The following is a 26051-nucleotide window of genomic DNA, read 5'->3' as shown; positions in this document are numbered from 1 at the left end:
TGTTTTACCCATCTCTTGGGTCAAGAGCAATGGCACGTGGATGCTCCACCTCTCCAGCAAGCAGTGTGGTACGCATGGTTCCATCCAACTTGGCTACTTCGATCTGATCCAGGTTACTTTCCACCCAGTAGATGTTACCTGCGATCCAGTCCACAGCCAGCCCCTCGGGAGTGGCCAAACCATACTGAATCACCACCTCAAAACTGGTGAGAGCTGAAATAGGAGAAGAGAGTGATTTATTGGGACTTGCAGAATATACAGTACAGCAAGGAGAGCAGGAGAAGGAGAATGCGTAGACGTCACTTTCAATTGTGTGCAGGAGTGAGAGAGAGCATATGTTCATGAAGTTCAGGTGTTTGTTTGTTCACAGCATTCGGGTTATGAATGTTATATAAACAGCGGCTATGACGTTGGATTTGGAGATAGTTTGAAACTGATATATTGAGCAGTACCAATGCTAAAAGATAGCGGACATGAACCGCATGCGTTGAGTGAAACTGATGTCTGTGTTTTGTTGGCAAAGGGTTTGTACGTGCTTTAGTTCAGCCTACCCCTCCCCCCATGCATAAGCTGTATGATTTCGGAAATAATCGTACAGCTGTATCTATCTTTTATATAAGTGATCAAACTTAATACTCTTCGAAGATACGAAGTATGCAATACTACTCAAGATTAATATGAGATTAGTAGAAACTTAGTATGTAACCGCCGCTTTAATAAAAAAATTACATGATTAAAGCCAATATTAATTTGTTAGCATTCGGCACTTTTAATAGTCATTATTTAAAAAAGTACATTTGAGATTAAAAGCAACCTTAAAAAGCTAATAAAATTAGTGCTTCTAGACTTCCAGACCCCACTGGATATTGATTCCTGTCTCACAGCCAATGCTAAACTAACGCTGCAATAAATGACCCTCTGCTTTTAGCTTTAAACATGTGCAGGAATGAAAATGATTCCCAACTCATGGCCACCCCTTCAGTTCTTCACAAGGAAGAAGACATTAAAGGCCCAGAGACAGCATGGGTTCTCGAATCCATCAAAAAAACATTTTGAGACTCACTGTTGGCAGCCATACTGCTCATATATTTACTCAAGGATCTGATACTTTTTTGCGTTTAGAAAAAATGGGAATGAGAGGAAGATATAAAGTGTGTTTAACATGGTGCTTATGTTGTTTACTTTTACTTTCCTCGTAGTCACGCAAACTAGCAGTGAGACAAATGAATAAAGACAGAGGCTTTCAAATTCCTTCAAATCGCACTCCAACAGACACACACATCTTGTAGAAATGTAGTCATGCTGTGGCTTTGTGGACTGAACATGTTTGTGATTTTTTGGTCTTAATTGGTATGCTGAAGAAAATCAAAACAATGTGGAAAAATAAAGCGGAACATCAAAGTCTTGGAAATCCTTAAAACAATAAAACAAGTGTTATTGAAGTCGCCAATTTCAAAATCCATCATTGACTTCATAAACACGACACAAAAAACAATATATAATGCAAATAAAAAAAACTCTGACTGGCATTTGCTACAGAGGAATATTTTGGGTTTACATTTAAAGTTTACGGACAAAATGTATAGCATGTGATCGATTACCAGAGAAAATCATTTTTAACGTTTCACTTGAAATCTACAGAACAATTATACTGTTTCTCACACTATTTTAATAAAACATTTACCAATAATTTTTTTTCGAAATTGTTTACCAGTATAATCTGTGCATGTCATATTATTACCATGTTAACTCGATGTATGTTACATAATATCCACATAGGGTCTGTAAAGCCCTTTAGGAGCATTTTAGGAAATGATTTACCCCCATTTTCAGACAGCTTTCCTCTGTAGATCTTGTCCTCTACCACATCAGTCCAATAGAGGGCGCTTTGGTTGAGATGGAAATCCAGAGCGATGGTGTTCCTCAGACCCGGCACGAGCACGCTGAACTCTCCCTTGTACAAGTCAATTCGTCGGATCTCGTGTCGGTTTGAGAAGATGATGAACGGCTTGAATGGATCTAAAGAACATGAACACTGCAAATCAGGAATCCACACAACTAACTTCATTTCCAAAAGACACCATCACCGTTATGCTTTTGAGAGCGTTGTCCTCATATATATATACATATCACATACGAATACACTCCAGATAACATTGCAGATAATATTCTCCCAGTTCCTCACCAGTGCTTTTGCAGCTCTCGCCGTCCGGCCCCAGCGCCCAGCCCTCATAGCAAGCACATTTGACAGTCGCTTTCTCCTGCATGCAGCGCTGGCTGCACTTCAGATGCTTGGCACAGAAGCTCTGAATCTGGCAGGTCTTGTTGTCGGTACCCAGCTCCATGCCAGCCGGGCAGGAACACAGTACGCCCTCACCAGGAGCGATGGTGCAGTTGTGGCTGCAGCCTCCATTATCAACCGAGCAAAGGTCTAGAAAACAGAGTTGGTGATTCATTTTGAATTCATATTGAAATTCTGTGTGAAATTTGAAAGATTTAAAGGGACAGTTCACCCAAAACTACCAATTCTGTCATTATTTACTAACAACCTATTGACTAATCCTCATGTCATTCCAAACCTTCATGACTGACTTTCTTTTGAACGACATAAAAGATATCCTGAAGAACATGGGTTAGCAAACCCATTGACTTCCATTGTATGGACACAAAACCAGACACAATTCTCAAAATATCTTTTTTTCTGTCATATACAAGTTTTGAACCACATGAAGGTGAATAGTAAATGACCGTTTTTTTTTTCATTTCGGGGTGAAATATCCCTTGAGCATATTTGTGTTTGTGCATGTGATTTACTGCAGAGTTTCTCGTCGGATCCATCGGGACAGTCGTCCTTGCCATCACACAGTTTCTCCGCAGGTAGACAGATGGAGTCGTTGCTGGCGCAGACGTGATGGGACAGCTTGCACACGAGCGCTTCGCAGTTCTCCTCATCAGAATTATCTTCACAATCGCTGTCCCCGTCGCACATCCAGGCCTTAATGATACAGCGAGCTAAAACAAAACCGAGAAACGTAAGATGGGAACGCGATGCCAAACACAGTCCCTGTGTCTTGATGAGTTGTGACATCAACTAATAAGTTGTGACTGAGACATTTTGACTTCCTGTATCCTGGGGGGCGTCTCATCATGCATAACATCATGTGACCAGACACCTCAGTAAACTTCATTAATTCAGATGTCAAAATCAGTTACAACATCAAGAGAAAGAAACAATCAATCTTTTCTGTGTTGATGTAATAATAAATATGTGCGGTACTGACCCGAGTCCTTGCAGGCGAACTTGACGGCTGGGTCGCACATATGAGTGACACCTTCGCAGTTCTTCTCGTCGCTGAGGTCCATGCAGTCCGAGTCTCCGTCGCAGCGCCAACGCATGGGAATACACATGCTGTCCACTCCGCACTGGAACTCATCCGTATGGCAGCCGCCGGGAGGCCGCGTGGCTACCCAAAAAGGAAAAAGAAGACTTATTACAGAGCATAGAAGCCACACGTACAAAAGCCCCGACACAGATCCTATTATTTTACGATAATGAGAGTCGGGCTTCTGACGTCAAGAATCAGTTCCCAGAGATGGAGAATGTGACTATTGTGAGGCACAACCACAGTGGATTCCCATCCAAAGCAAACTTTCTCATGAACGCCAGCCCAGGGCTGGCACTGTGACGGCCATCATTAGAATTCAAACATAAAGGCTCAAAGTCCAGCATAGCAAAGGTTACGGTCTGGCAGTGACTGGCAAAGGAGTAATGGAGAAAACCAGACTCTGCACGTGAACAGAGAGAAGTGTGTCTCAGTTCGGGAATCTTCCCGGATGGTCCGACCCTTATGACATCAGACCTTTACGAGTTCATTCACACACACAACACTCCAAACTAAAGTGTCATGGTTCTAAAATCAGTGGAATTTTTTGATTCTAAAGGAAAAGGGATAGTTCACCCAAAAATGAAAATTATTTCATCATTTATTCACCCTTATTCATTCAAAACCTGTATGATTTTCTTTCTTAACCGAAAACACCAAGGCCCCATTGACTTCCATTGTATGGCCACAAAACCATCGAGACATTTCACAAAATATTTTTTTTCATCAAATAAAATGTATTCTATACAGGTTTTGAAAGACATACGGGATAACAACTTCGGTTAAAGTTGGTGTCTAGTGTATTTTTTGGGGTGAACTGTCCCTTTTTTCCTCCTTTACCCCAATTCACAACGGTAAGCGGTAATGTTTCATCATTTCTGTTGCTAGCTACGAATTTGCAGAAGATTCGTCTTTAACACAAATAAATATAAGAAACCTGCAATTTTATGTTCCAAACAGAGATGGCGGTATTGAGGCTAACGTTACGAATTGCAGCAGTATTTAATTTCAAACATTTGCATGTGGCTTTCATTGCAACATTTGTCATTAAGAATATAAACATTGCTTCAAGTTGTTCTTAAAATTATTAAACAAACCAAAACAGTTGTATAGTATAAGAAAAGTAGCTCAACTAAAACAATGTACTGTAAAACAAAACATTTTGTGAAAAACATTTGTATCGCACAAACATACCGCTAGTTCTAGCAACACTAATCTGAAGTGCTACAAACCCTTCCTCAATGACACAATGTAACATTTCATGTCTTACAGTTACATCCCTACACACACCAAAACAGTCCGTCAGTCTCCCATAAGGCCGAGCGCTCTCATTAGGCCTCTGGCTTGTTTCTGAGCCATTGATTTTTTGAGTCCATTAAGCAGCAGCATGCCATAGGGATTAGAGAGGCAAAGGACAGAACCCAGACCCAAAACAAGCATAACGTAACGTAACCCTCTCTTCCTGTTCCACCCAGCCTGGCCAACCGCACCCCAATTAACCGTGAGAAAGAAACCACTTGGACAAGACATGTGACGTGATAAACGCAAAAATGCACATGTGTGCGGATACTCCTGTGGCCCGTGCATCAAGCATGCCGGCACATCTGTACTTGTGTAATCCCTCTCAGAACAGTCATTAACACAGAACCACAGCAGGGACTCTCACTGCCTGTCATGCTCTCAGACATTCTTCAAGCGTTTGTGGTTAACATACTTCACCGCAAGCCTAAAAAAAAGACAGGATGACAGGACAGTTTGCGAAATCGCTATTTGTCGCTGTTAATAAGCAGTCACTTGCTGCGGTTTTGACCAAAATCTGAAAGGCTTCAACATTCAAGTGTGAAAGTTTGCACATACGTGAGGTCCTAAAAGAAAACAGTTTCTGTGTGGTTGGTTTGGCACTTGACTTGATTGTGGATCGTTTTTCTGACCTCAAACTAGAACCTGCAACCGTAACATCAAAACAAATCTCCGTCTTAGACTCACTTCCTTCTATCCGATTTCAAACTCACCCTGATTGGTGCAATTAGCGTGAGTCTCATCGCTGTAATCTCCACAGTCGTTGTCTCCATCGCAGGTCCAGTACTCAGGAATGCAGCGACCGCTGTTGCATTTAAACTGCACGCTGGAGCACGAATGACTGCAGCCGGCCTCGTCGCTGTTGTCCCCACAGTCATTATCTGAGGACGCACAGACGTAGTGGAGGCGTTTGGACGGCAGTGCAATAATAAAGCAGTGCAATGAATTCAAGTTACGGATTTTGAAACTTACCATTGTCACAACGCCAGTTTACATTGATGCAGCGCCCGTTGGCACAGGTGAACTGAGTGAGGGGGAAGCAGGTGGGATATGCTGGAGACAGAAGATATTTTGAGAAATGTATCAATGGTTTTGTGTCTATACAAGGGAAGTCAATGGGGCCAATGTTGTTTGACTTCAAACGTTCTTTAAAAGACGTTGGAAGTCAATTTGAATGCCAAAAGAATTTCCATTCTTGGGTCAATTTTTCTTCCATCTACATTTAAAGAATGGAAAAAGGCAAGGCCACATATGTAAATACCACAAGATGCTGGTTCATCAGAGCGGTCGCCACAGTCATCATCCAGATCACATGTCCAGGAGACGGGGATACAGCGGCCACTGGCACATGGGTACTGATTAGGAGGACATGTGCGTGCTGGGAAGAGACAACGAAACACAACTGTTTTGTCAACAATATTTTTGATTTCGATATATCAAACAAAATTTTGCAGAGAACAACAAATAAACAGCAGCATTAACTAGATATGAAATTGAATATGAAAATGTACTGTATTCATCAGATCTCTCAATACCTGAGCAGGTACTGTTGGACTCATCTTCATCCTTGCCACAGTCATTGTCTCCATCACAGAGCCAGCGCAGGGGGATACAGCGGTTATTTTGGCACTTAAAGCGGTCCGCAGGACAGGTGTGCTGGTCTGCAACAAAACAAATGATCTCATTTTATTTCACAGTCTCAAGCTTGCACTTACAATCCCTGCAGACGAAATCTACCAGCTACTTTAAAACACTGCAGCATGACCGCACTTCAGACTTACGTTTCTGAAATGAGAGGTTAAAGGTCAAGACTTACGGCACAACTCTGGAGCCTCGTCGCTGTTATCCAGACAATCGTTGTCCCCATCGCACTTCCAGCGCTCCTGAATACAGCGATTATTCTTACAGGCAAATTCTCCAGGCTGGCACTGAGGAGGCGGCACGTAGGAAGGGTTCGCTGGAGACAGTAAAAAAACACTGTATTATTAAACCTCAAATCTCTTAGTTCAACGAACCAAAACCAATGTTAAGAGAATTTTCAACATTGAAATGAAAAATACTAAAAAGAAAATAAACGTAAAAATATAACATAACATAATAATATTACCTTTGCAGGTCTTGTTATCAGCATCTAGTATCTGGTCGTCTGCGCAGGAGCAGGATCGCCCGGTGGGCGTAAGCAAACACAGACTGCTGCAGCCACCGTTATTTGCCCGGCACACATTGGAGCCCGTAACTACACAAAACAGAAACATCCTTAGCAAAACCCCATAAAACACGCAATAAAATCCCACCGTCTTTGATCTCATTACTTAATCACCACTTAAATTATATATATAACTGTCAGTACAAGTAAACATACAAAACAAAACAATCACATTAAAGCGCTAGCGTGTCATGCTTTGTTAATAGCGCCAACATTTTACAGAAATTCTCAGAGGGTTCAGTACTTTGCTGTTGTTGTGCGTCATAGGTGCGAATCTCATAGATTGGCGGTCGTTCATTGCGTAGCAGTGTGACTTTCTTGGTGATCTGGTCCAGCTTGTAGATACCACCACCACGGTATTCATTCCAGAAGAGGAAGTTCTTATAGTGGCAGAGGCCAAAGGGATGGTTCAGCTCCTGTCCCTGATAAACCAACTAAACAAACAGAAAAAAATGTTGGTTGTATGATTTTGAGTTGCCCCATGTTACATTTTTCTCTGTACTATCAAATACTACAGATTGCATTTTTGTATGTTTAAGCTCACTAAATACTAAAATCAAGTTCTTCGCATTTGCAATCCCCGCATCTCAACACTATAAGAAATGTTAAGCCCATTCTATTCCATACCGTGGACTGTGTTTTGTCGGTGCTGTTGAGAAGCACCATGTCGATCCGGTCATAGTAGGCATCTACCCAGTACAGGGCGCCCTGCTGGATATCCAGACTCAGTCCGTTGGGCCAGAGCACAGTTTTAGACGTGTACAGGACTCCGGCGTTTGATCCATCCATCCAGGCCTTCTTTATACTGCCACGATTAGGCTCCTTAGGCTCCTCCTCCCAGTCACTCCAGTACATCATTCTGTTGGGAATTTAAACAAATGTTCTTGGACATCTGTGCTACCTACACAATATCAAAACAATGGGTGAACAAACTCTTCAGAGATGATAATGACTTACCCATGAACAGGGTCCACTACTATGGCTCTGGGATGCGTCATATTGCCCTCAATCAGTGTCTTGCGGGTTTGAGAGGCTTTTTCTAGTTTGGCTACACTGATGGTCTTTTTGGGTCCATCATCAGTCCAATACAAGTTCTGTCCCATCCAATCCACAGCTATACCTTCTACTGTGTGGATACCTGTTGAATACAGACACGAATGGGTTCAAAACGAAGCCAACACTGAATTGGGAACAGATATAAAAGAACTTTACCAAATCTCAGCTATAGGATCTTCGATAGTTGTTCTGCACTTACCGTCCTTCACTATGATGTCCCTCTCAGTACCATCGATCTTCTGCCGGCCGATGATGTAACTGGTGGCATCAGCGAAGTAGATAAATTCGGTCTCAGCGTGGAAGTCCAGTGCTCTTGGATTGTTCAGGTTTTCAATGGGAATGATGTGCTCATCATACACCCTGGCATGCATGTCCATGCCGCGGATGATGCCCGGTCGACCCTTTCCGTAGACCAGAAAGAGCTCATGCTCGGGTTCTGTTGTGAAAATACACAAGCTTATAGAAACTCATTTTATTCACTTATAGTAAACACAATGTCTATAATGGGGGAAGCCGGTTGCATAAGACAGGATTTCACTTACTCTTGCAAGACTTTCCATCACTGCCCAGACTGAAGCCAGACCGGCAGCGACAGGATCGGCTCTTGTGACTGTTACTTAGCAGGCAGATTTCTGAGCAGCCGCCCGGTTTCCCGAATTGATCCGGAGCACAGGCGTGACTGCGAACTGTGAGGAAAAAGGAACCAGTAGCAAATGAGTCCTACAATGAGGATACATTTAGATTTCTCATCTACGGTGTACATGTACTGACTCTACAAAATTGTAAACAAATGAGTAAAATTGAAATGTACAGGGCGACATACCTGCAGGCTGGCGTCTCTGGTGGTACACGTGAAGAGCCCCGCCCTTGTCTACACGTGTCACCACTTGGAAGTCAGAGCTGTTGAAACGGTTGACTCTGATCACGCTGGTCTTGGGCTGCATGTTGGCATTGTCAGAGTTGGTGGCGTACAGATAATTCTCAAACACTGTAAGACCATAGAGATGCTCTATCTGCAATAAAAGAGAGACAATACAGATATGCTCATCCTCTTGTCATTTCAAACATGTATGACTTACATCCTTCTGCAGTAAACAAAAGAAGATGTTTTGAACAATGTTGATAACCAAACAACGACAATATCCATTGACTTGCATTGGTTCTGTGTCTATACCATAGAAGAGAATGGGTTCTGGCATTATTCGGATACCATCATTCCTCAAAATATCAAACCGTTTTGAAATAACATGAGGGTAAATGATTATAGAATTTTCAATTTATGGGTGAACTGTTCCTTTAAGTGTAGGAGAGACAGTGCAATAGCCTGGGTTGTCTGTGTATTGTGACATTATATACATTACCCATAAACACAACTGTCCAGACGTTTAGGGTCACTTACTGACTTATTAATAATTTTTCACATATTAGAATATGGGAATTATGTTGCGATATGCTGTCCAAAATGTGACTCAAAAGGTTGTTGCACAATGTTATCGTGCATTGCTGAGAAAGGCTATGAGCTCATACTAATCTTTTATTTTTGTCAATCTTGTCATGTTCTCTGTTCCACAATTGAGCATGAGGACGTCAACAAGTGACTACGAGAGAGAGAGGGGTGGGAGAGAGAGAGAGACAGAGAGAGAGAGAGAGGGGGGAGAGAGAGGGAGAGTGTGTGTGTGTGTACATTCAAACAAGCATGAAACTTCACTCGTACCAGTAACCCTTGAATGATGGTCTGCCTGTTCTTGCCCTCGTAATCCACCACCTCGATGTAATCTAGATAAGCGTCAGCCCAATAAACCAGCCTGCTGACCAGATCCAGCGTGATGCCATGAGGGAAGACAATTTTACTGTCGACAAGCTTTGTGCGGTTCTGCCCATCCATGTCGCAGCGTTCCACCTTAGGGATTTGGCCGTAGTCTGTGAAAAACATTTTCCTGGACAAAGAGGAGAAAATAAAATACAGAATTATTATACCAAAACTGTATAGAAAGGAAATTACACACCAGTGTCATAGTAAAAATGTCATTTATTTTCTATGATGTTTTCAAAATTTTGCCTGAATCTATTTGGCTATTTTGTATTTCTCAGAACAACTCAAAATAAAATTGTAAATGTAACAGATGCATTATTATGAATAAATAACTGTCAATATTTCACAATGTAGTATAACTATTTGTGTATTTCAGTTCTTTTCTGAAAGTATTGAGAATTTGCCAGAAAAAAGTTCATTAAATGGTTTTTTTCGTAAAAAAAAATTATATGAGCTAAAAATATTAGTATCAGACTTGTTGCATTATAATATGGTATTACTATATAACCACATACTTAATGTTATTTTTTAATAGCTATCTTGTAATGTAGAATTGGGGTTAAGGAAGTGAGAATGCTGATTATGTCATGATAGACAAATTAAATAAAACCAACAGGAACTGAAACTTCTGGTGCAAAATCGTAAGTGCAGTGTCAACAAATACAAAACCCCACCCGTCTGCATAGATCTAAAGGTGGCAAGATTTATACTGTTAAGCTATGATCCACCTCACAGTCTACAGAAGGGTTTTAGGAGAGAGGGGCTTGTATGACGTCTCACCCCATTGCAGGGTCCAGTGCGATTCCTTTTGGGTTATAAAGTTCCAGGTCGAGCAGGATGACACAGGTGGAGCCATCATTACTGCACACGAATATACGGTCGTCCACATCATCCACGAAGTAGAAGTTTCCTGTCAGCCAGTCGATGGCCATCTGCTCCACATCTGAGTGTGTGAAGGGCAGAGAGGAAAGACAGACAAGACAAAGAGAATGGGGGGGAGGGGGGTGGGGGGGGTTGGGTGAAGAGGAAGAGAGTGGTTTAGTTTTATTTGCTTTATTTTTAGTCGTAGTCTTAACTGCAGCCTCTGTCTGACTCAGCAGAAAGATGCTGCACCAGGTTGGAATATAAAACTTTGGCTAAAAAAGAAGAAAGTGTAAAAGAAAGCATCCAGAAGAGCTACGGATAAAGTGCTCTTTTCATTTTTAAATGTATATAACTTTCTTCTGCAGAACACAAAAAATATTTTGAAGAATGTTGGTGCACCCATTGAATGCATACATAATAAGTAAATGTTTTCACATTTCTTCAAAAAATCTTCCTTTGTGATCTGCAGAACAAAGTCATACAGGTTTGAAATGACAAGAACATTCAATTTTGGCTGAACTATCTATATTTAATCTACCATATTTGTAATTATAAAACTATACATAAGTAAGGAATAATTGACGAAGGGCCGTTCAATTATCGAAAGTTAATGCACACCCCGAGGCGGTGATCGAAGCGGAGTGGCCGTTTCACTTCGGGTGTGCATTAACTTTAGATAATTGAAAGGACCGGAGTCAATTATTCCGCTTATACCACGGTTACCATCACAAGTTATTTTTCAGGTGTTTTATTTTAAGAGATTTGTTATGTTTGCCGCTCTTCTTATGCTACTGTGAGTGGGGGACTATTTTCTCATCCGAAGCTGCCCGTAATTCAAAGACGTCATATTAAAGGCTTTTCAAAACAAGTAGGCTTTTCAAAATTTACAAAGTACTTTGTTGGTATTTTATACTTATAGGCATGATGTAGAAAACACGGAACAAGTATTCAATCAATGTTTATTTAGTCATTTAGTGTCAGCTAAAGTTCTCAAAGTTGCATAGAAAGTTTGCAGGTGGTTGTTTAAAGTGTTTGCCCCCCTCTCTTTCAACATCTTTCTACCTACCCAACTTCAATCTTGTCTAGTTATTCTTCAACGACCGTTTTATGATGTTTGCTAATGCCTGCTGACTTTGATGTTGGCCATCTTTTTTGTCATCTTCTGCACTGTCAAGTACAGCTTTCGCCCAATTGCCGAAATGTTCGTACTTTCCATAAATATTAAAAGATATTTCTGGAAATTGAAATCGTTTTCAATGCTGTTTGTGGTGGACTAGCTACAGTTTAAATCCGTTATAACGATTAAACTTGCCGCAGTGATATCAAACTGTAATTCGGTCGACAGATCTGGGACTACTTCATAGGTGTGCGTTTGACTGAAAAATAATGCACACCTGTCGAACCTTCATCAGTCAATTAGAATCAAGCATTCCACAGTCCCGTGGTATAAATAGTTATAAAATATAGTGTTATAAGAGTTATTTTATGAAACTATATTTTTTCTGTAATAAAACTGTATAATTACTACAACAAAACCCTCTGAAACATGTGTTTCCTTCTCATTTTAACTTTTAGTAAGGACAGAATAACTATATATAAATAAAAACATCTTTTGGTAGGTCGAGACATCTGTTGCAACAATATCTTTGTCTTTGGATGTTTCTTCCGTTCCGTAGATATCGATCACTCATTTAAATGGCTTCAAAGAACACTAGGTGTACAAAAATGAGACAATATGAACTTTACAAATCGGCCCTGGCTTTACTTTCCTTTGAAAACCTTATTGAGTGCTCATGCATTTCTCTGCGTTTCAATGTGTGTATCTGCCAAACTCATGACTCATTGTCACAAGATGATTATTCACTCCAATGAAACAGAAAAAAACTCTAAAACCTGAATTCCTGTGAATCCATTTCATTTCAGTTCAGATTAAAATAGGATTTCATAATCATGTTATAGAGAGTACAAAAAATATATACTTGTGAAACTAAATTTAAAAAACAAAAAAATTCAACGTAGAAATTTTCATGACTTCTCCAGGCCTGGAATATCCTGACATACCCAGGTTTTCCATGACACTCTAAACACAGCACTGTAATGAAAATCTCACACTAGGTGAGACACTTTGGGGTAAAGTGTGTGAGTGTTATTTATGGGCAGCCGTGGGTTATTCCACTCCACCTAAACCTCCCCAACCTCAGAGTCAAATTCAAAAACCTGACACAGCCAAAAGACACAGACAGCCGTTCTCCATTACTTCACCTTTCCCCGCACACATCGGGAGGTTGGACTTGGCTGTCCAGATATCCTCGATTCTGGGAAAGAGTTTGAAATGGTTATTTACCAAAAAAACACTAACTTTCTCTTCTCGGACAATGAGACTCTTTCTGTAAGTGCAGTGCAGAGCACCCCAGCTGTGAGAGCCGGACCCCAGCGCCTCCCATGATGCCTAGTGTTGCAACAGCTGCCACCAAAACTTCCTTTACTAGTGGTGGTGGGGTTCAGCGGCCATCCGCTAATGATATTCAGACACAGTGACACGTCCTTGTTGTGCAATCCGGTACAGCGAGCCTCTGTAAATCAGACACAGACTGTTCTCACACGCTTCTACAAAATCCACTCGGCTCCAGTAAACAGGCGCTGCCGGGAAATGCAAAACTACCTCCCAACAATCCCCCCCATGCTGCCTCCAGACAGCGCTAAGCGCCTGCAAAACAAACTCAGGCAGTACATGTTGCGCAAAATTGTAAAAGATACGTTATTGCCCAGAACATTTTATCAAGCTAAAATGTATTGACACTTCTGTCATGTGGAGGCCTGCTAAATCCAAACGGGTAATTCATCTTTCTGCCCTGTTTTCTCTGGAAGAGAGCAACTGGGAAACAACGCTTGAAAGAAACATCTGTAACCGATCAGAGCCCGAGACAAAAAACGACGGCTCTGTACGGGCAAAAGGTAACAGGCGAAACACTACAAGTGATTTCAAACAAAATTGGGCAAAGAAGCAATTCAGATGTTTCTGCAGAAAGAGAAAGTAATGCTCAGATTTCATTGTAGTTACCGTGAGTTGATACAAATAGAGGAATGTGACTACAGAGTTATCCGGTGTGAATGTGGTATATAAGACAAGGTTACAGCTACCTGTAAACTGAGGTTTAACTATATCAGTGACATACGGCTGGGTGGCAGAAACATGAGAGATTTGGGAAGGGTAAAGCGAACAAAGCGATGTGTGTATTCGTGGCCTGGGACGCTGTGTTGGGATTCTTATGAATGGACTCTTTCCAACACTTACAGTACAACTCAGATGTTTGGAATAAACATTGATGCATAATATCTGGAAAATGGCAGCTGTTTGGTTGGTTTCATAAACGTAAAGTGCAACAATAATGCACAGCATTATTAGATAACTTGAATAAATATACAAAATAAAATAAAAGAACAAGAGACAACAGACAAAAAACAGCCTATCGCTGATGTCTTTCTGAAACCTTGTATCTCTAGGATTTATTGTTATAAATCATTATTATTAGTCACCCTTTATGTTTGTCACAGGGTTTTGCAAATATCTAGCCAATAAAACGTTTTAAAAGTGCTTGTGAACTTTGACAACACAGTATTTAATCTAGTGGTGGGCATAGATTATTTTTTTTTAATCTAGATTAATCTAGATTAATTCCAAGATTAATCTAGATTAATCTAGATTAAAATGGCTCATTTGAATTCTGCCGAATGCATTCAGAATATGTGTGCTACCCAAATAATGACTAAAAGTAAGTCTTTGATAACGGTTTCTCAAGCCAGGTGGCGCATTAGACCAGGGGCTCATCTCCTGTTTCCAAAATGCATCACAAACTGCTTGAGAAAGCTGTTCTACTATGATAATTGGTGATGAAAATTAAATTATGTTCAATAAGATGAACTTGTGTTTACTTCCGCATTAGCTAAGGGATGATTTGCGTTTAGGTGGTACTTGAGACTGGAAGAGCTCCTACAGTACATTTACATTTAGTCATTTAGCAGACGCTTTTATCCAAAGCGATTTACAAAGAGTGAGGGAGCAACAAGCGATATGTCATACAGGAGCCATAATACATTAGATCTCAATACAAAGTTACTGGTTTCAACTAAAGCTAGACCACTACCTGTTGAGAGAAAGTGTTTTTTTTAAACCAATTCCTCATTGCACAAGGTGCAAACAACCTTAGTCTTGTCGATGTTTCTATTGGGAAGTTTCTTAAAAATTAATATTCCCTGAAGCAAACCCGGCGGCTTCATAGCTGCATCCATGTTAGCACGTCACGTTTGATGCGGTAATTTCACAGTAACGTTATGTTGTGTTCAGACCGAACGCGAATGGCGTGTCAAGCGCGAGTGATTTATATGTTAATGCAAAGAGCCAATAGATCTACTTGCGGCGCGAATCGCGCGAATGAAGCCCTGGTTATGAGATGATGAGGCGGCTTCTGCTTCCGCGAATGACGCGAATCACGCGAGTTGAAAAATCTCGTTCTCGCCCCGTACAGTGCAGTTAAGCTGGTATACATCCGCGCTAAAATATCAAGGTGAAAGTCATCATAGCTTGCGTAGTATAGACCCAGCTCCCAACCCAACTTTGAGAATAGATTAACGGCGACATTTTTTTTATCGCGCGATAAGAGTCTTGGCCCACCACTAATTTAATCATTTAAAAAGTACTATTTCCAAAGATTTTAAAAGGACAGTGAAGATATGCGCAAATAAACCTTCAAACATATTGTCGCTGTGGGACTGAAAGCTTGCATCTCCAAAACTGCGACAGAAAATAAAAATATATTTTTGCAATAATTAAACATTAATCCAAGCTAACAAGCGCTTTTTAATACTTTTTATTTGTTAGATATATAGCAAAACCCAGTGACAAACATAATGCTTGACTACAAATAAAAGATGCATGACAAAAAAATATTGATGATTTATTGAGATACAGTGTTTCAAGTTTGCTATTTTTTTTCTCAGATTTGACCCACGCTTATATACAAATTTGTCCTCAAATTCCACACACATTATGTTTCCATTTACTTTTCACAGTCATGAGTTTTATACTGTACATATATTATATACCATCCATTACACCCAACCATCAAAGAACTTTCCATTTTTCCATTGAAAAAATTATATTTTATTACAACATATAAACTGTTAATTTCATTGGGAACAAAACTGACTAGGTTCACGATCAAATGTTTCCACAACAAACAGGTTCAGGACCACACACACTTATGTCAGTTGTATTTCCTAGAGAGGATACTACAGAATATAAACGTGTGGATAGTGCAATAACTTTGAAAAGTCATTATTACTTTTCATCCATTTTTCTGTTTGCAGGAGAAAACCTGCAAATTCCAAATACATGTATCAAATAAAATGACATTTTCCTCAACGACTTAATGAACACTTGCATGTAGATGGCATAGCTAACACAAGCAGATTAAAACCCACAAAACTCTCATTTTGATTTCATGGGGTCTTTAAACGGTCATAAACTGTCAGAATGCTTTTAAGTGTCCTTTGATAGTCTAAAAATGTCCTCAAAGACATCACCAATTATGTAGCTTCCAGGCCTTTCACAAAGCCAGCCGCAAAACGTCCTCAAAGAGGCCATAAATCATAGCATCCTCATTCCATTATTCTGTATCCAGAGGGCCTGTGCCATCAGGCATTAGATAATTACATGTTATCAAAGTTCTGATTTCCCTCTAACTGGACCTATAAATCAATCCTTGCCTTTGCTCTTTGGTGTGTGTGTGTGTGTGTGTGTGTGTGAGACCATGCATCTTTATGAGTCTATGTGGCCGGTTTGCAGCGTGTGAATGAGCATTGGGGTAGATAGATAAATCTTTTTGATGAGACCATAATCAAACCGTGTATATTTCTTACTGTTCTATACTGGCAGGGCTGTAGTCGACTCGTGTGCCCTTGTTTTAGGAGAGGAGTGATTTATTACTGCTGCATGCTGGGTAGATAATCAGTCCAGATGTGCCCCTGTGACCGCTCTCCACCATAAACATAAAGCCTGAAAACCAGGCCAGAAGACCCTTCAGGAAAGCTCTGTAGTAGTGTGAGTGCTGGCTGAGCGGGAAGTGGCCAGTGTTGCTGATGAAAATCGTTCGGTCATGTGATCTTAGTCATGTTTTAGGATGTCACACCACTTCATCAATTCTGATCCGTAATGCCATTGGTTGTGTAAAAGCTGACCTGCAGTTTTAAGAATAGCTCATGTTTGCTAACGCACGATGGATTATTTCAACAATTGTCTCACTAGCTTTCCAGACCTTTCACAAAACCTAGCTTTGCTTTGTTCAGCACAAATAAATGTCTCTAATCATGTGAATATAATAGTAAAATATAAAAGTTAATTCTATCACTTTGCTGCACAATAAATCAATATATTGCAAACGTGAATATAACAGTGGTTTGGAGTAAGGTTCTCAGATGGTTGTTCACTTTCAGAAGATATAATAATGCTTTTTTGTCTAAGAAAGAACATTTTAAATTGATTTCTATAGAATTTCTAAGATTTTACAAACTCAAAACTAGGGCTGTTAAACGATTAACCAGGAAATAAAATTTGAAATATGTTTTTCTTTTTTTAGTTTAATTTTAGTTTAAGTTTTAGCAATTTGATTTTGATTTTAGCAAAGATTCCTACATATTTATTTAGTTTTATTTTAGTTTATTTAGTGGTTTATTTAGTTTTTATGTTATTATTATGTATTTAATGCTTTAAAATTACTTCAGTTCATTTTTTAGGCAACATTTAAATTTACATTTAAAGTTAAGTTTTTCCAATAATTTTTAGGTCAATATTTAATTTAATTTCAATGAACACAAATGTTTCCAAAGTTTTAATTTTAGTAAATTTAAATAACCTTGCTGTGCATATTAATTTTGTATTTATAAACACAATACCACAGGCATATATCTAAATATATTTTTCATATTTCCCAATAATTTATATTATATTATATAAACATTTCTAGATGTTTATCTTATATATTTTTGAATATATGCATTATGTGAATGTGTTTATAAAAACAAAATTAATATGCACAGTGCACAGACACATTATGTTAACAAAATTTTATTCTGGATGCGATTAATCACGATTAATCGATTGACTGACCTTCTCAAAATATTATCGTGTCATATATATCAAAGTCCAGATTATTTACCAAGTTTATTGTATTTTGCACTAGTAAAAAAGTTAAGATTACATTCTTATTAAGTTAGTTTTTCAGGTATGCGTGTGTGGAGGGGTGTTGCTTTTGGTATGTCCAGCATTAAGTTTCAAGATGAATTATAACTAAGGACAGAAGTTATTTTTGTTAATATTGCCTACCTTTAAAAACTGCCACATTTGCTCATGGGCATTTAAAAATAAAAAAAATGTGTACACAAAACCACTAAGCAAACTCCATGTGGGCACCCTGGAGTCTGCGTTGCACACAGTGCTAGATGTTGTAATTTCAGTGTCTACCAGCAAGGGGCTAACTGATCTACACTAACCAGCTAAACCTTTACCCCTCAAGTAAAACAATAGGGCAGGTTCTGGAGTCATGATGATTCATTGGGGTGCATACCAGTGCGCTCTGGTAGACAGCTGAAGCCTGCGAAAGCCAAATCCTAGTCTGCTGGATTACTCAAATGAACTCGATCAGGCCTCAAATCACAATAGGCCCGAAATATTACACAACTATTCCGAGAAAGGACGTGCACACGAGATCTCTGAATCACTCCCATCTGACGCTCCAGCTATAGCCCATCACCTGCTCACTTCTGCAAGACAGAAATGCTACAGAAAGAGATTGTGAGTCACAGTTTCCTCTTGCCTGTCTAGCCTGTTGATGGTTCTGAAATCAGGGGGCCAGACATAACACAGAACTCAGGCTCTCTATAAAGCCCTTTACTCTTAAAAAAAAGTTTTGTTCATATCCCTAAACTGAAGTATATGCTGCGATAACAGTCATGTTAGCCTTAGAAAGCAGCACTAACAACAATGTGAGCTACCTCTACAAGTCCGAGGATGTAAACAGGCCATGATTATTTCCAGTAACAATAAACCACTGTGTGCAAACCGGTCGTCCCACCTTCTGCACCCTTCCAGCAAAACTGCTTCCTTCGAGTGTAGGTGACTGCCTTATCTTCCCATTCATAGCGACAGAGAGATGGTGTTGCTGTCTTTGGAAGATTAGGTATATTAAAGGCCGCTGTATTCTATATCCATTATTCCATATCCTCATCAGACAGCAGTCTATATTAAGTCTGAGCTGCTTTTGAGGATCCCTCGCAGCGCATGTCCATTTAACTACATGCACATCAACATAGTTCTTAGACTAAAGTGAATCATTAGGTTCATTAAGTAAAGATGACACCTTTGATGGAATAATAAAGAAAGATAAAAGCATCTAGGGGGGAGAGGGTTAAGATGCGTCACTGGGTATAATGTATTGCAACAATACCATGTATACTATAATCCTATGCATTCTACATATTTCATATTTTTTCAGTTTTATAGTGTTCTTTATAATTTCTATTCAGTTTTTATCTGTGTGTCTCAACAATGTGTTTCAAAATGTATTTTCTGTAAAGCTGCAACAATGCAAAACTGTGAAAAACGCAATAGAAATACATTTTAATTGAATATTGACCCCATTTAAGACCCACCCAAAAATGAAAATTCTGTCAATACATTTTTTTTTTAAATAGTAGTCAACGGTGTTCCAGAACTCCAGTTTGATTTCAATAATTCTTCAAAATATCTTCTTTTGTGTTAAACAGACAGCACCATATCTGACAGTTATTGAGAAATGCACAAAAGAAGAAAGTTACTTTTTTGACATGCTATACTTTCTATCTAAGAAAAAATAATTCAAAACTTTTTTTTTAAAGAAGATCCTACAATTATAGAAATGACAATGTAAAAATCAATGTCAAGGCTTCTAAACAATAAAGATACTATAAAAAGTGCAAAGTTTCTACTTGATTTATTTGCTACTTCATTCAAATGTGAATAATATCAAAATAATAATAATAACTTATCCCCTTATTTTTGGAGAGTAATATTTCTATGACTCAGGTACCCATGCGTTCTTCTAATTTTAGAATATAATCAGGCACATTAGTTATACCTCATTAGCTTTACTTCATTTACTCATTTCTCCTTGACTAGAGGACAACGCGAATAAAAAGTGGTACACCTCACCCCACTGCCCCCTATATGTAAGGGATAATGTACAGGCAGCCGGTTGTTTTCACAGAAATAAGACCCGACAGCGTGATTGTCATTATCTGGGAATAACGAACCTGCAAATGTCAAGCATTCCAACGTGCCGTTTATAAATTTGAACAAATGTACACATGGCTACGGTACGATTGCGACCACACCTCAAGATGCAAAATGTGGCCGCTGTGAGTAAATGCAATGTCAGCATGCATTTCTTTCAGAAGGAAGTTGTGTGGAGAATCATGGGTCATTGCTGGCCTATTTTCCCATCACTTGTGTGCATGACGCATTTGTGGTTCATTCAAGCACGCTGTTGTGTGAAATCTACGGGAAAGGTCTTGACAACAAGGAAAATGTAAGGGGAACCATTTCACCAATATTTAAAGACAAGTAGGTTGTTTGATTTTGCCTGAACACAGCCAAGAACAAAACCAGTCGCAGAACTAATAATGGAGAAAAAACCCTACAGGGCAAAAATGTGAAGGAGTTGTTGTTCTTGTTTAAGTTCACCCAACACATGTTAACCTCTCGGGCGTAGCCCAACTGGTAGAACAAGGCCCTAATAACGGTTAGAGAACACTCCCTAAAATATACCTTATAAATATTGTTAATTGTTTGCAAAATGTATAAATGGAATACAAAAGTAAACTCCGAAAGGTAGTAAATGAATTGGTTCAATTGTTTGGCCAGAATATCCAAAATAACGTTGTGTTGTGAAATCTAGAACAAACATGTCACTGTCAACACGCAAAGACAAAGCGCATGTTGTCAGACGCTAATTATAAGATTTCCGGACAAACGTTAAGCTTAATCATAGACTGAGCTGAATGAAAAGTAATAAACACTGACAGAGCAGTTAACACCTTTCCCTGTTTCTGCAGATGGGAACCGAGTGTAAAACACATCATGGGAAAATCCACGTCAACCTTAGCAGCAAAACATGTAATTACGGCCGGTGACAAACAAGGAGTGCTCGTGAGATGAGTTTATACTGGAACACCCAATGAATGTGTTCGCTACATGTTAAGAGAATTGGATCATCCAGCCTTGGGCTGATGATTAAATCTCTAACAAATAATAGCAATAAACAATTTAATTGTCTGTTTTCTTCCTTTCATTTTGGTTTTCAATTACATAATAATCAAAACCAACCTAATCTGGACCAGACACCCGTACGGTGAAAACAACACATCATCAAGAACACGCTACTCACGATGCAGGCTGAGAGAAATGTTGATGATCCTCTCCTCTGTGAAGCTCTTGGCGTTGGGGAACTTGGCACACTTGAGCTGGGTGGCAGCTGGTGAGTCACCCATGTGAATCCAGCACACGGTCTCCTGGGCATAGATGAAGTCCATGGCGGTGGTCTGCTTTGTGTTGATGGAGATGGGGTTGGCTCCGCTCAGCGAGGTGGCTTGGATGTTTTGGGAGTTGGCTATCAGGAGGTACGGATGCCGATCTACAGGGTCTTAAACACAGATGGGGTCTTGTCACTACCAATTCTGCTTTGTGAATGCAGATGAAGGGATCGGCTGAAGTGTGTGTGCGTTTGGTCCTCACCATTCTTGGCCTTGCATGAGCGGTTGTCTGGCTGAGGCAGGTAGCCCTCCACACAGCTGCAGGTGTAGGAGCCTTCGCTGTTGTGGCAGGTTTGACTGCACGTACCGTATACAGCGCACTCATTAAAATCTAAAGAAAAGCAAACATTTGACTCATGTCACCTCATGGCAAGTCTTTCTTCCTTACATTATAAAAAAAGTTGATGACAGAGGTCACTTTCAATACGGGTACGGGTTAAAACTCACCTTTACAAATCTTCCCATCCTCTCCAACTTCATAGCCGTTTTTGCAGTAGCACTTGGGACCTGACAATGTGATCGAGCAGTTGTTCTGACAGCCCATAATGGTGCAGTTATGAGCAAACTCTATAGAGAAGAAAAGAGGAAACAATGAGATTATACTCGGATTAAGACGAAATTAAAATATCAAAGAGATCAGAGTACTTCTAACTAGGACTGAACAAAGGAAATAAAATGCATCATTATTTGCTTTTATAATCCCATTATACATTTTATTCCCTCATATTAATTTTTTATATAAAGCTGCAATCCGTAACATTTGGCTCTATATCGCTATCTCTGTTTGAAACATAAAACTGCATGCTACGTCACATACTTGGTCTGGTACGATTTCGACTTAAACCCACGTGAAGATAACTCAACTTAAAAATCCTTTTTATAAGGTTACCCTTATGAATCGGGGTAAACTGAGGATACAGCTTTGAACACTGATAATTTTGCAGTTTCTCAATAACATTTTTTGGTGCCTTTTAATAAAATTGAAAATGTTTAAGAACAAGAAATGCAGTAAAAAACAGGAAACATCTAGATATACTAAGGAAGTCATGTTTTAACATCACTTTTCTAATACCAACAAAACAAAACATATTGTAAAAACAAGCAAAGTATTTAATGTTTATAAGAGCATTGAGGAGATATCTTGACAAAATATTAAAGCACAAAATGGGACTCTGCTGCTGTATGATTAAAAGGATGGAGTGGACACAGATGAGTGAATTTGCTTTCATACTGTGGGTGTAACTTTACTGCCAAATACTGTATCACTGTCCACCGACTGCTGTGTGAACTCGCTCAGACAGAAAACAAGCCTCCGCGTGCCCATCGGATACAAAACACATACTGGTCTCCTCTATCTCAAAGCCACAACCAAAACAATAAAAACAGTCACATTGTTTGATGTGGGAACGCTTAACAAGTAGATCACAACGGCAATATTCTTTAAAGAAGCTTCCATGCAACCTGAAATGAACTAGGGATTAAGTTTGATGATATCAGTCTTTTTCTGAATATCTAAAAATTCTAGTAATAATTATTTTTTAATAAAGTAAGTAATCTTAGCTAAATCCAATTACATGTGACCAGAGGAGACATTTGTGAGGCATGTATAGAAAGTTCAACGTGCGAATAACTGACATGTAATACCAGCAATGGCAATACTTTCAATGTTCAGGAACAATCATCCTACAATGGACTGCTAATTTGAAGGAGTGGCTCTAGCACACAACTAACAAATATACACAGAGGGACAGTAAAAGTCCTCATCGCACAAAATAAAAGACTGCGGCTGTGTGGTACAATGGTGCTTTTGTGGAATGTGTAGCAAGGGGAAGATGTGCAGGGAAAACACTGAAGCTTGTATCGAATCAATTCCCTCATCCTTCTCCAGTCTGTGTAAGCACTGACCTCACACCCACAACCCACTTCAAACATACAAACAAGAGCACTTGACAGACAGCGTGCATTTTGATTGGCTAGTTGCAATTCTGTCAGTATGTAATTCTTCAGACTCTCTGAATTGATTATGGGTGAATTTTACTGAATTGATTTTGGTATGGTAAAACATATTCAATTGATCAGCTTGAAGCGACAGCAAGATAAGCAATAGCGACAGCTTGAAAGATTTTTAAATTAACCAAAATATTTCTGAACATACAATATGTCGAAGCTTGTGTGTGTTTTCCAATATCTGAGAAACTTTATGCAGTTTTTAGTGCGTTGAATCTGTGTGGGCCGAATCATGACTCACTATGAAAAGAAATCTTCTGGGTCAAATGCAACTTAAATTCTATCAACAACAGAGGTTTGTAAAAACAAGCAAGAAATTGTTGACAGTTAGACATTTAAATTAAAAATGTGCAAATGTACAACGACTGACCCAAGAAATACATCGTAAGTGCATTTCTATCAACACCTTACTTCGTTTATTTTAAAAACTGAAGTACAAATAGTCAAAACCCCTTTCATGGTAATTTAAGATCTCAAAGCTTAACTTTAACTGTGGAATATAAGAAATGACCTCCAACACACAACTGCATTTTAAAAGGACAGTCCCCCCAAAAATAAACATTCTTCGGTTTTACGCATGAAAAAATATTCGAAATTGTTTTTTTATCTTTTAAAAACAAAAGGAGATATTTTGGGGAATTCAAGAAAGCTGCCAGTTCTGGGGCACTTTCGACTGCCAGTCAATGGTGCGTCAGAACGGTCAGCTGCTAACTTTTTTCCAAATATCTTTCTTTGTGTTCATCAAAACGAAGAAATGTATACAGGTTTGGAACAACTAGAGGGAGATAATTCATGACAATTTTTGTAATATTTGGGTGAAATATTCCACTAAATTCCAACAGACAAGCTTTACCTTATGGGCATTATTAAACTGCTGCATAGTCCTCCTGTTTTGCCTTTATAATGAAGTGCTGAGAAAAATGATAAGAGAAAGAGAAAATGCAATAAGTAAAGTAAGAGAAAGGAGAGCCGGTATGAAAATACGGGCAGTCAGACCTCAAGTCGCTCTTTAGCCCAATTGTATCCAAACCGCTCAACCTGTTAAAACGCAGCTGTTAACAACAGGTCCATGGTCAGTCAGTTCCCAATGACTCACAAGCAGAAAAGGAAACGGATGAAAGTTTCAATATACTCGCTTTGGCACTTGATAAGTTGATAAGTGATGACTGTACCAGGAACTAACTAAAAGTATTGATTTAGACACCTCTTTTGATGTGCTGGTGACAACAATGATGTGTATTGCATGCAAAAGTATTCTTAATGGTAAAAATCAATTTCCATGTAGGCGTGGTCTTGTACTGTTATGTCATCGTACTGATCAAAAGTTTTTTTATCATACATCTAAATCAGCGATAAAGCAAAAATCTGCCACAAAATGTCCAAATTGACTCTCTTTACTCCTACCATTTGATCCATATGGTATAGGCATTACTGCAGACTGCGAAATAACAAAGGGAACTTTAATTCTTATGGCAGAGGATCTGATGCGAAGCATCTTCTTACAATTATTTCTAAGCAGGATGTTTGTCTATCATATTTTAGATGGCTCACTATCACCGTCTGGAGACAGGTCTCTGCATGCGTGTGGGTGTGTACACACGTATGGTGACGATGGGAAAAATTGAAGACTGCGAGAGATCTCTTGTCAGGAGTCAATGAACTTTAATTTTTGTTTGGTGGGAAGGGGGGGGGGGTGTTCAGCAAAAACATAAGAGCAAAATGTTCAGAAGGCAATGTTTGTTTTTTACTGACGTGTTTTCACATACCCCACAAGAGACCAAAGCAAAGTTCATTGACCTCTAAACCAAACAAGAATTTAAATACCAGAAACCAAACTTAAAAAGTTCCATTAGAAATAAATTGCGACATTAAAAGTACTCTGTGATTCCATCGATACTGCGATCACCCACCCTGTTGTGATTCAATAATAACGCAGCAATCGGAGCCAAACTCATCTATCACTGCAGTGACAACATTGTAATGCCTTACAGCTGAATAGAAACAAATGGATAAGCAATTGCCCAGAATGATAGGCTGCTGCCAGAACAGAGAGCTCAGCTCCGATAAAGCTGAAAGGTGCGATGGCTTTGCCAATAACAGTGCAAAGTTCTGTTTTAAAGGGCTTGTAAGTGCTGCGTATCAGCCTTCATGTGTGCACAATTCCTGTGTGAAGAGACACAGCCACAGAATAAAGCTAACAGAGGTGTTACATAAAGATATCACGGCCTACTCTTGTCAAATGGATAACAGAGTGTGTTGGGAAAGCGTGTTGTATTTTGGTAAACTACACTTTCCATTTTAAGCAGTTCTGCTTTTAAAAACCTGCAAGTTAAACTACAAACTCAAAAGTTAGTCAAACTCGAAAGTTAGTTATTGCAATGTTACATCAAGTAAAAACACGATTATGGAATATACATTTATATTCATTATGCACAGTTTAACATCAGCGAGTATTAATCTGAGGTGGAAATTGGATTTTAAGTACAGTACAAAGACGATAAAGCAAATATAAACTCTTGAATAAAATGTTCCTAACAGTGTTCACTTATATATCCAAAGACTGTAAGAAATAGGCCAATATTCAAGAACTTTAAAGTCCCCGTTTGTAAGTTGCGATCATTTTTACCACCGTATATTGGCGAATTTCCGAGTGAAAGGGAATTTCAAAGGAAGAATTAGTGGGCGTGGCTCACGTTTCTTACCGCAAATTGATTGGATGTATAAAAACGGCCGTTGCATTTTGAATTGGAACGGATGTATCCAAGCAGTCCAATTTACGTCATTTAAAATGGATAGTCGT

The 26051-nt window shown here is 39.2% G+C and overlaps 1 protein-coding gene across 1 annotated transcript in view; it reads right to left on the bottom strand.

Annotated features, from left to right (window-relative positions):
• The window catches only part of lrp1ab (low density lipoprotein receptor-related protein 1Ab), an 84478-nt gene that overhangs the window by 28924 nt on the left and 29503 nt on the right, over positions 1-26051 (bottom strand). Inside the window, exons 4-25 of the mRNA XM_056732791.1 lie at positions 21692-21811; positions 21447-21575; positions 21100-21354; positions 10538-10700; positions 9659-9881; positions 8768-8957; positions 8487-8630; positions 8144-8380; positions 7846-8026; positions 7516-7747; positions 7133-7322; positions 6790-6918; positions 6499-6639; positions 6218-6343; positions 5944-6060; positions 5655-5735; positions 5396-5563; positions 3282-3464; positions 2815-3012; positions 2186-2431; positions 1822-2019; positions 9-213 (exon numbers count right to left, since the gene is read on the bottom strand). Coding sequence (XP_056588769.1) covers positions 9-213; positions 1822-2019; positions 2186-2431; positions 2815-3012; positions 3282-3464; positions 5396-5563; positions 5655-5735; positions 5944-6060; positions 6218-6343; positions 6499-6639; positions 6790-6918; positions 7133-7322; positions 7516-7747; positions 7846-8026; positions 8144-8380; positions 8487-8630; positions 8768-8957; positions 9659-9881; positions 10538-10700; positions 21100-21354; positions 21447-21575; positions 21692-21811 — 3856 coding nt within the window. The remainder of the gene's footprint in view (positions 1-8; positions 214-1821; positions 2020-2185; positions 2432-2814; positions 3013-3281; positions 3465-5395; positions 5564-5654; positions 5736-5943; positions 6061-6217; positions 6344-6498; positions 6640-6789; positions 6919-7132; positions 7323-7515; positions 7748-7845; positions 8027-8143; positions 8381-8486; positions 8631-8767; positions 8958-9658; positions 9882-10537; positions 10701-21099; positions 21355-21446; positions 21576-21691; positions 21812-26051) is intronic.

Source organism: Triplophysa dalaica, chromosome 20, assembly GCF_015846415.1.
Source record: "Triplophysa dalaica isolate WHDGS20190420 chromosome 20, ASM1584641v1, whole genome shotgun sequence".
Lineage (NCBI taxonomy): Eukaryota > Metazoa > Chordata > Actinopteri > Cypriniformes > Nemacheilidae > Triplophysa > Triplophysa dalaica.
Note: the sequence above shows the minus strand (reverse complement) of the source record. Positions and strands in the feature narration are given on the sequence as shown.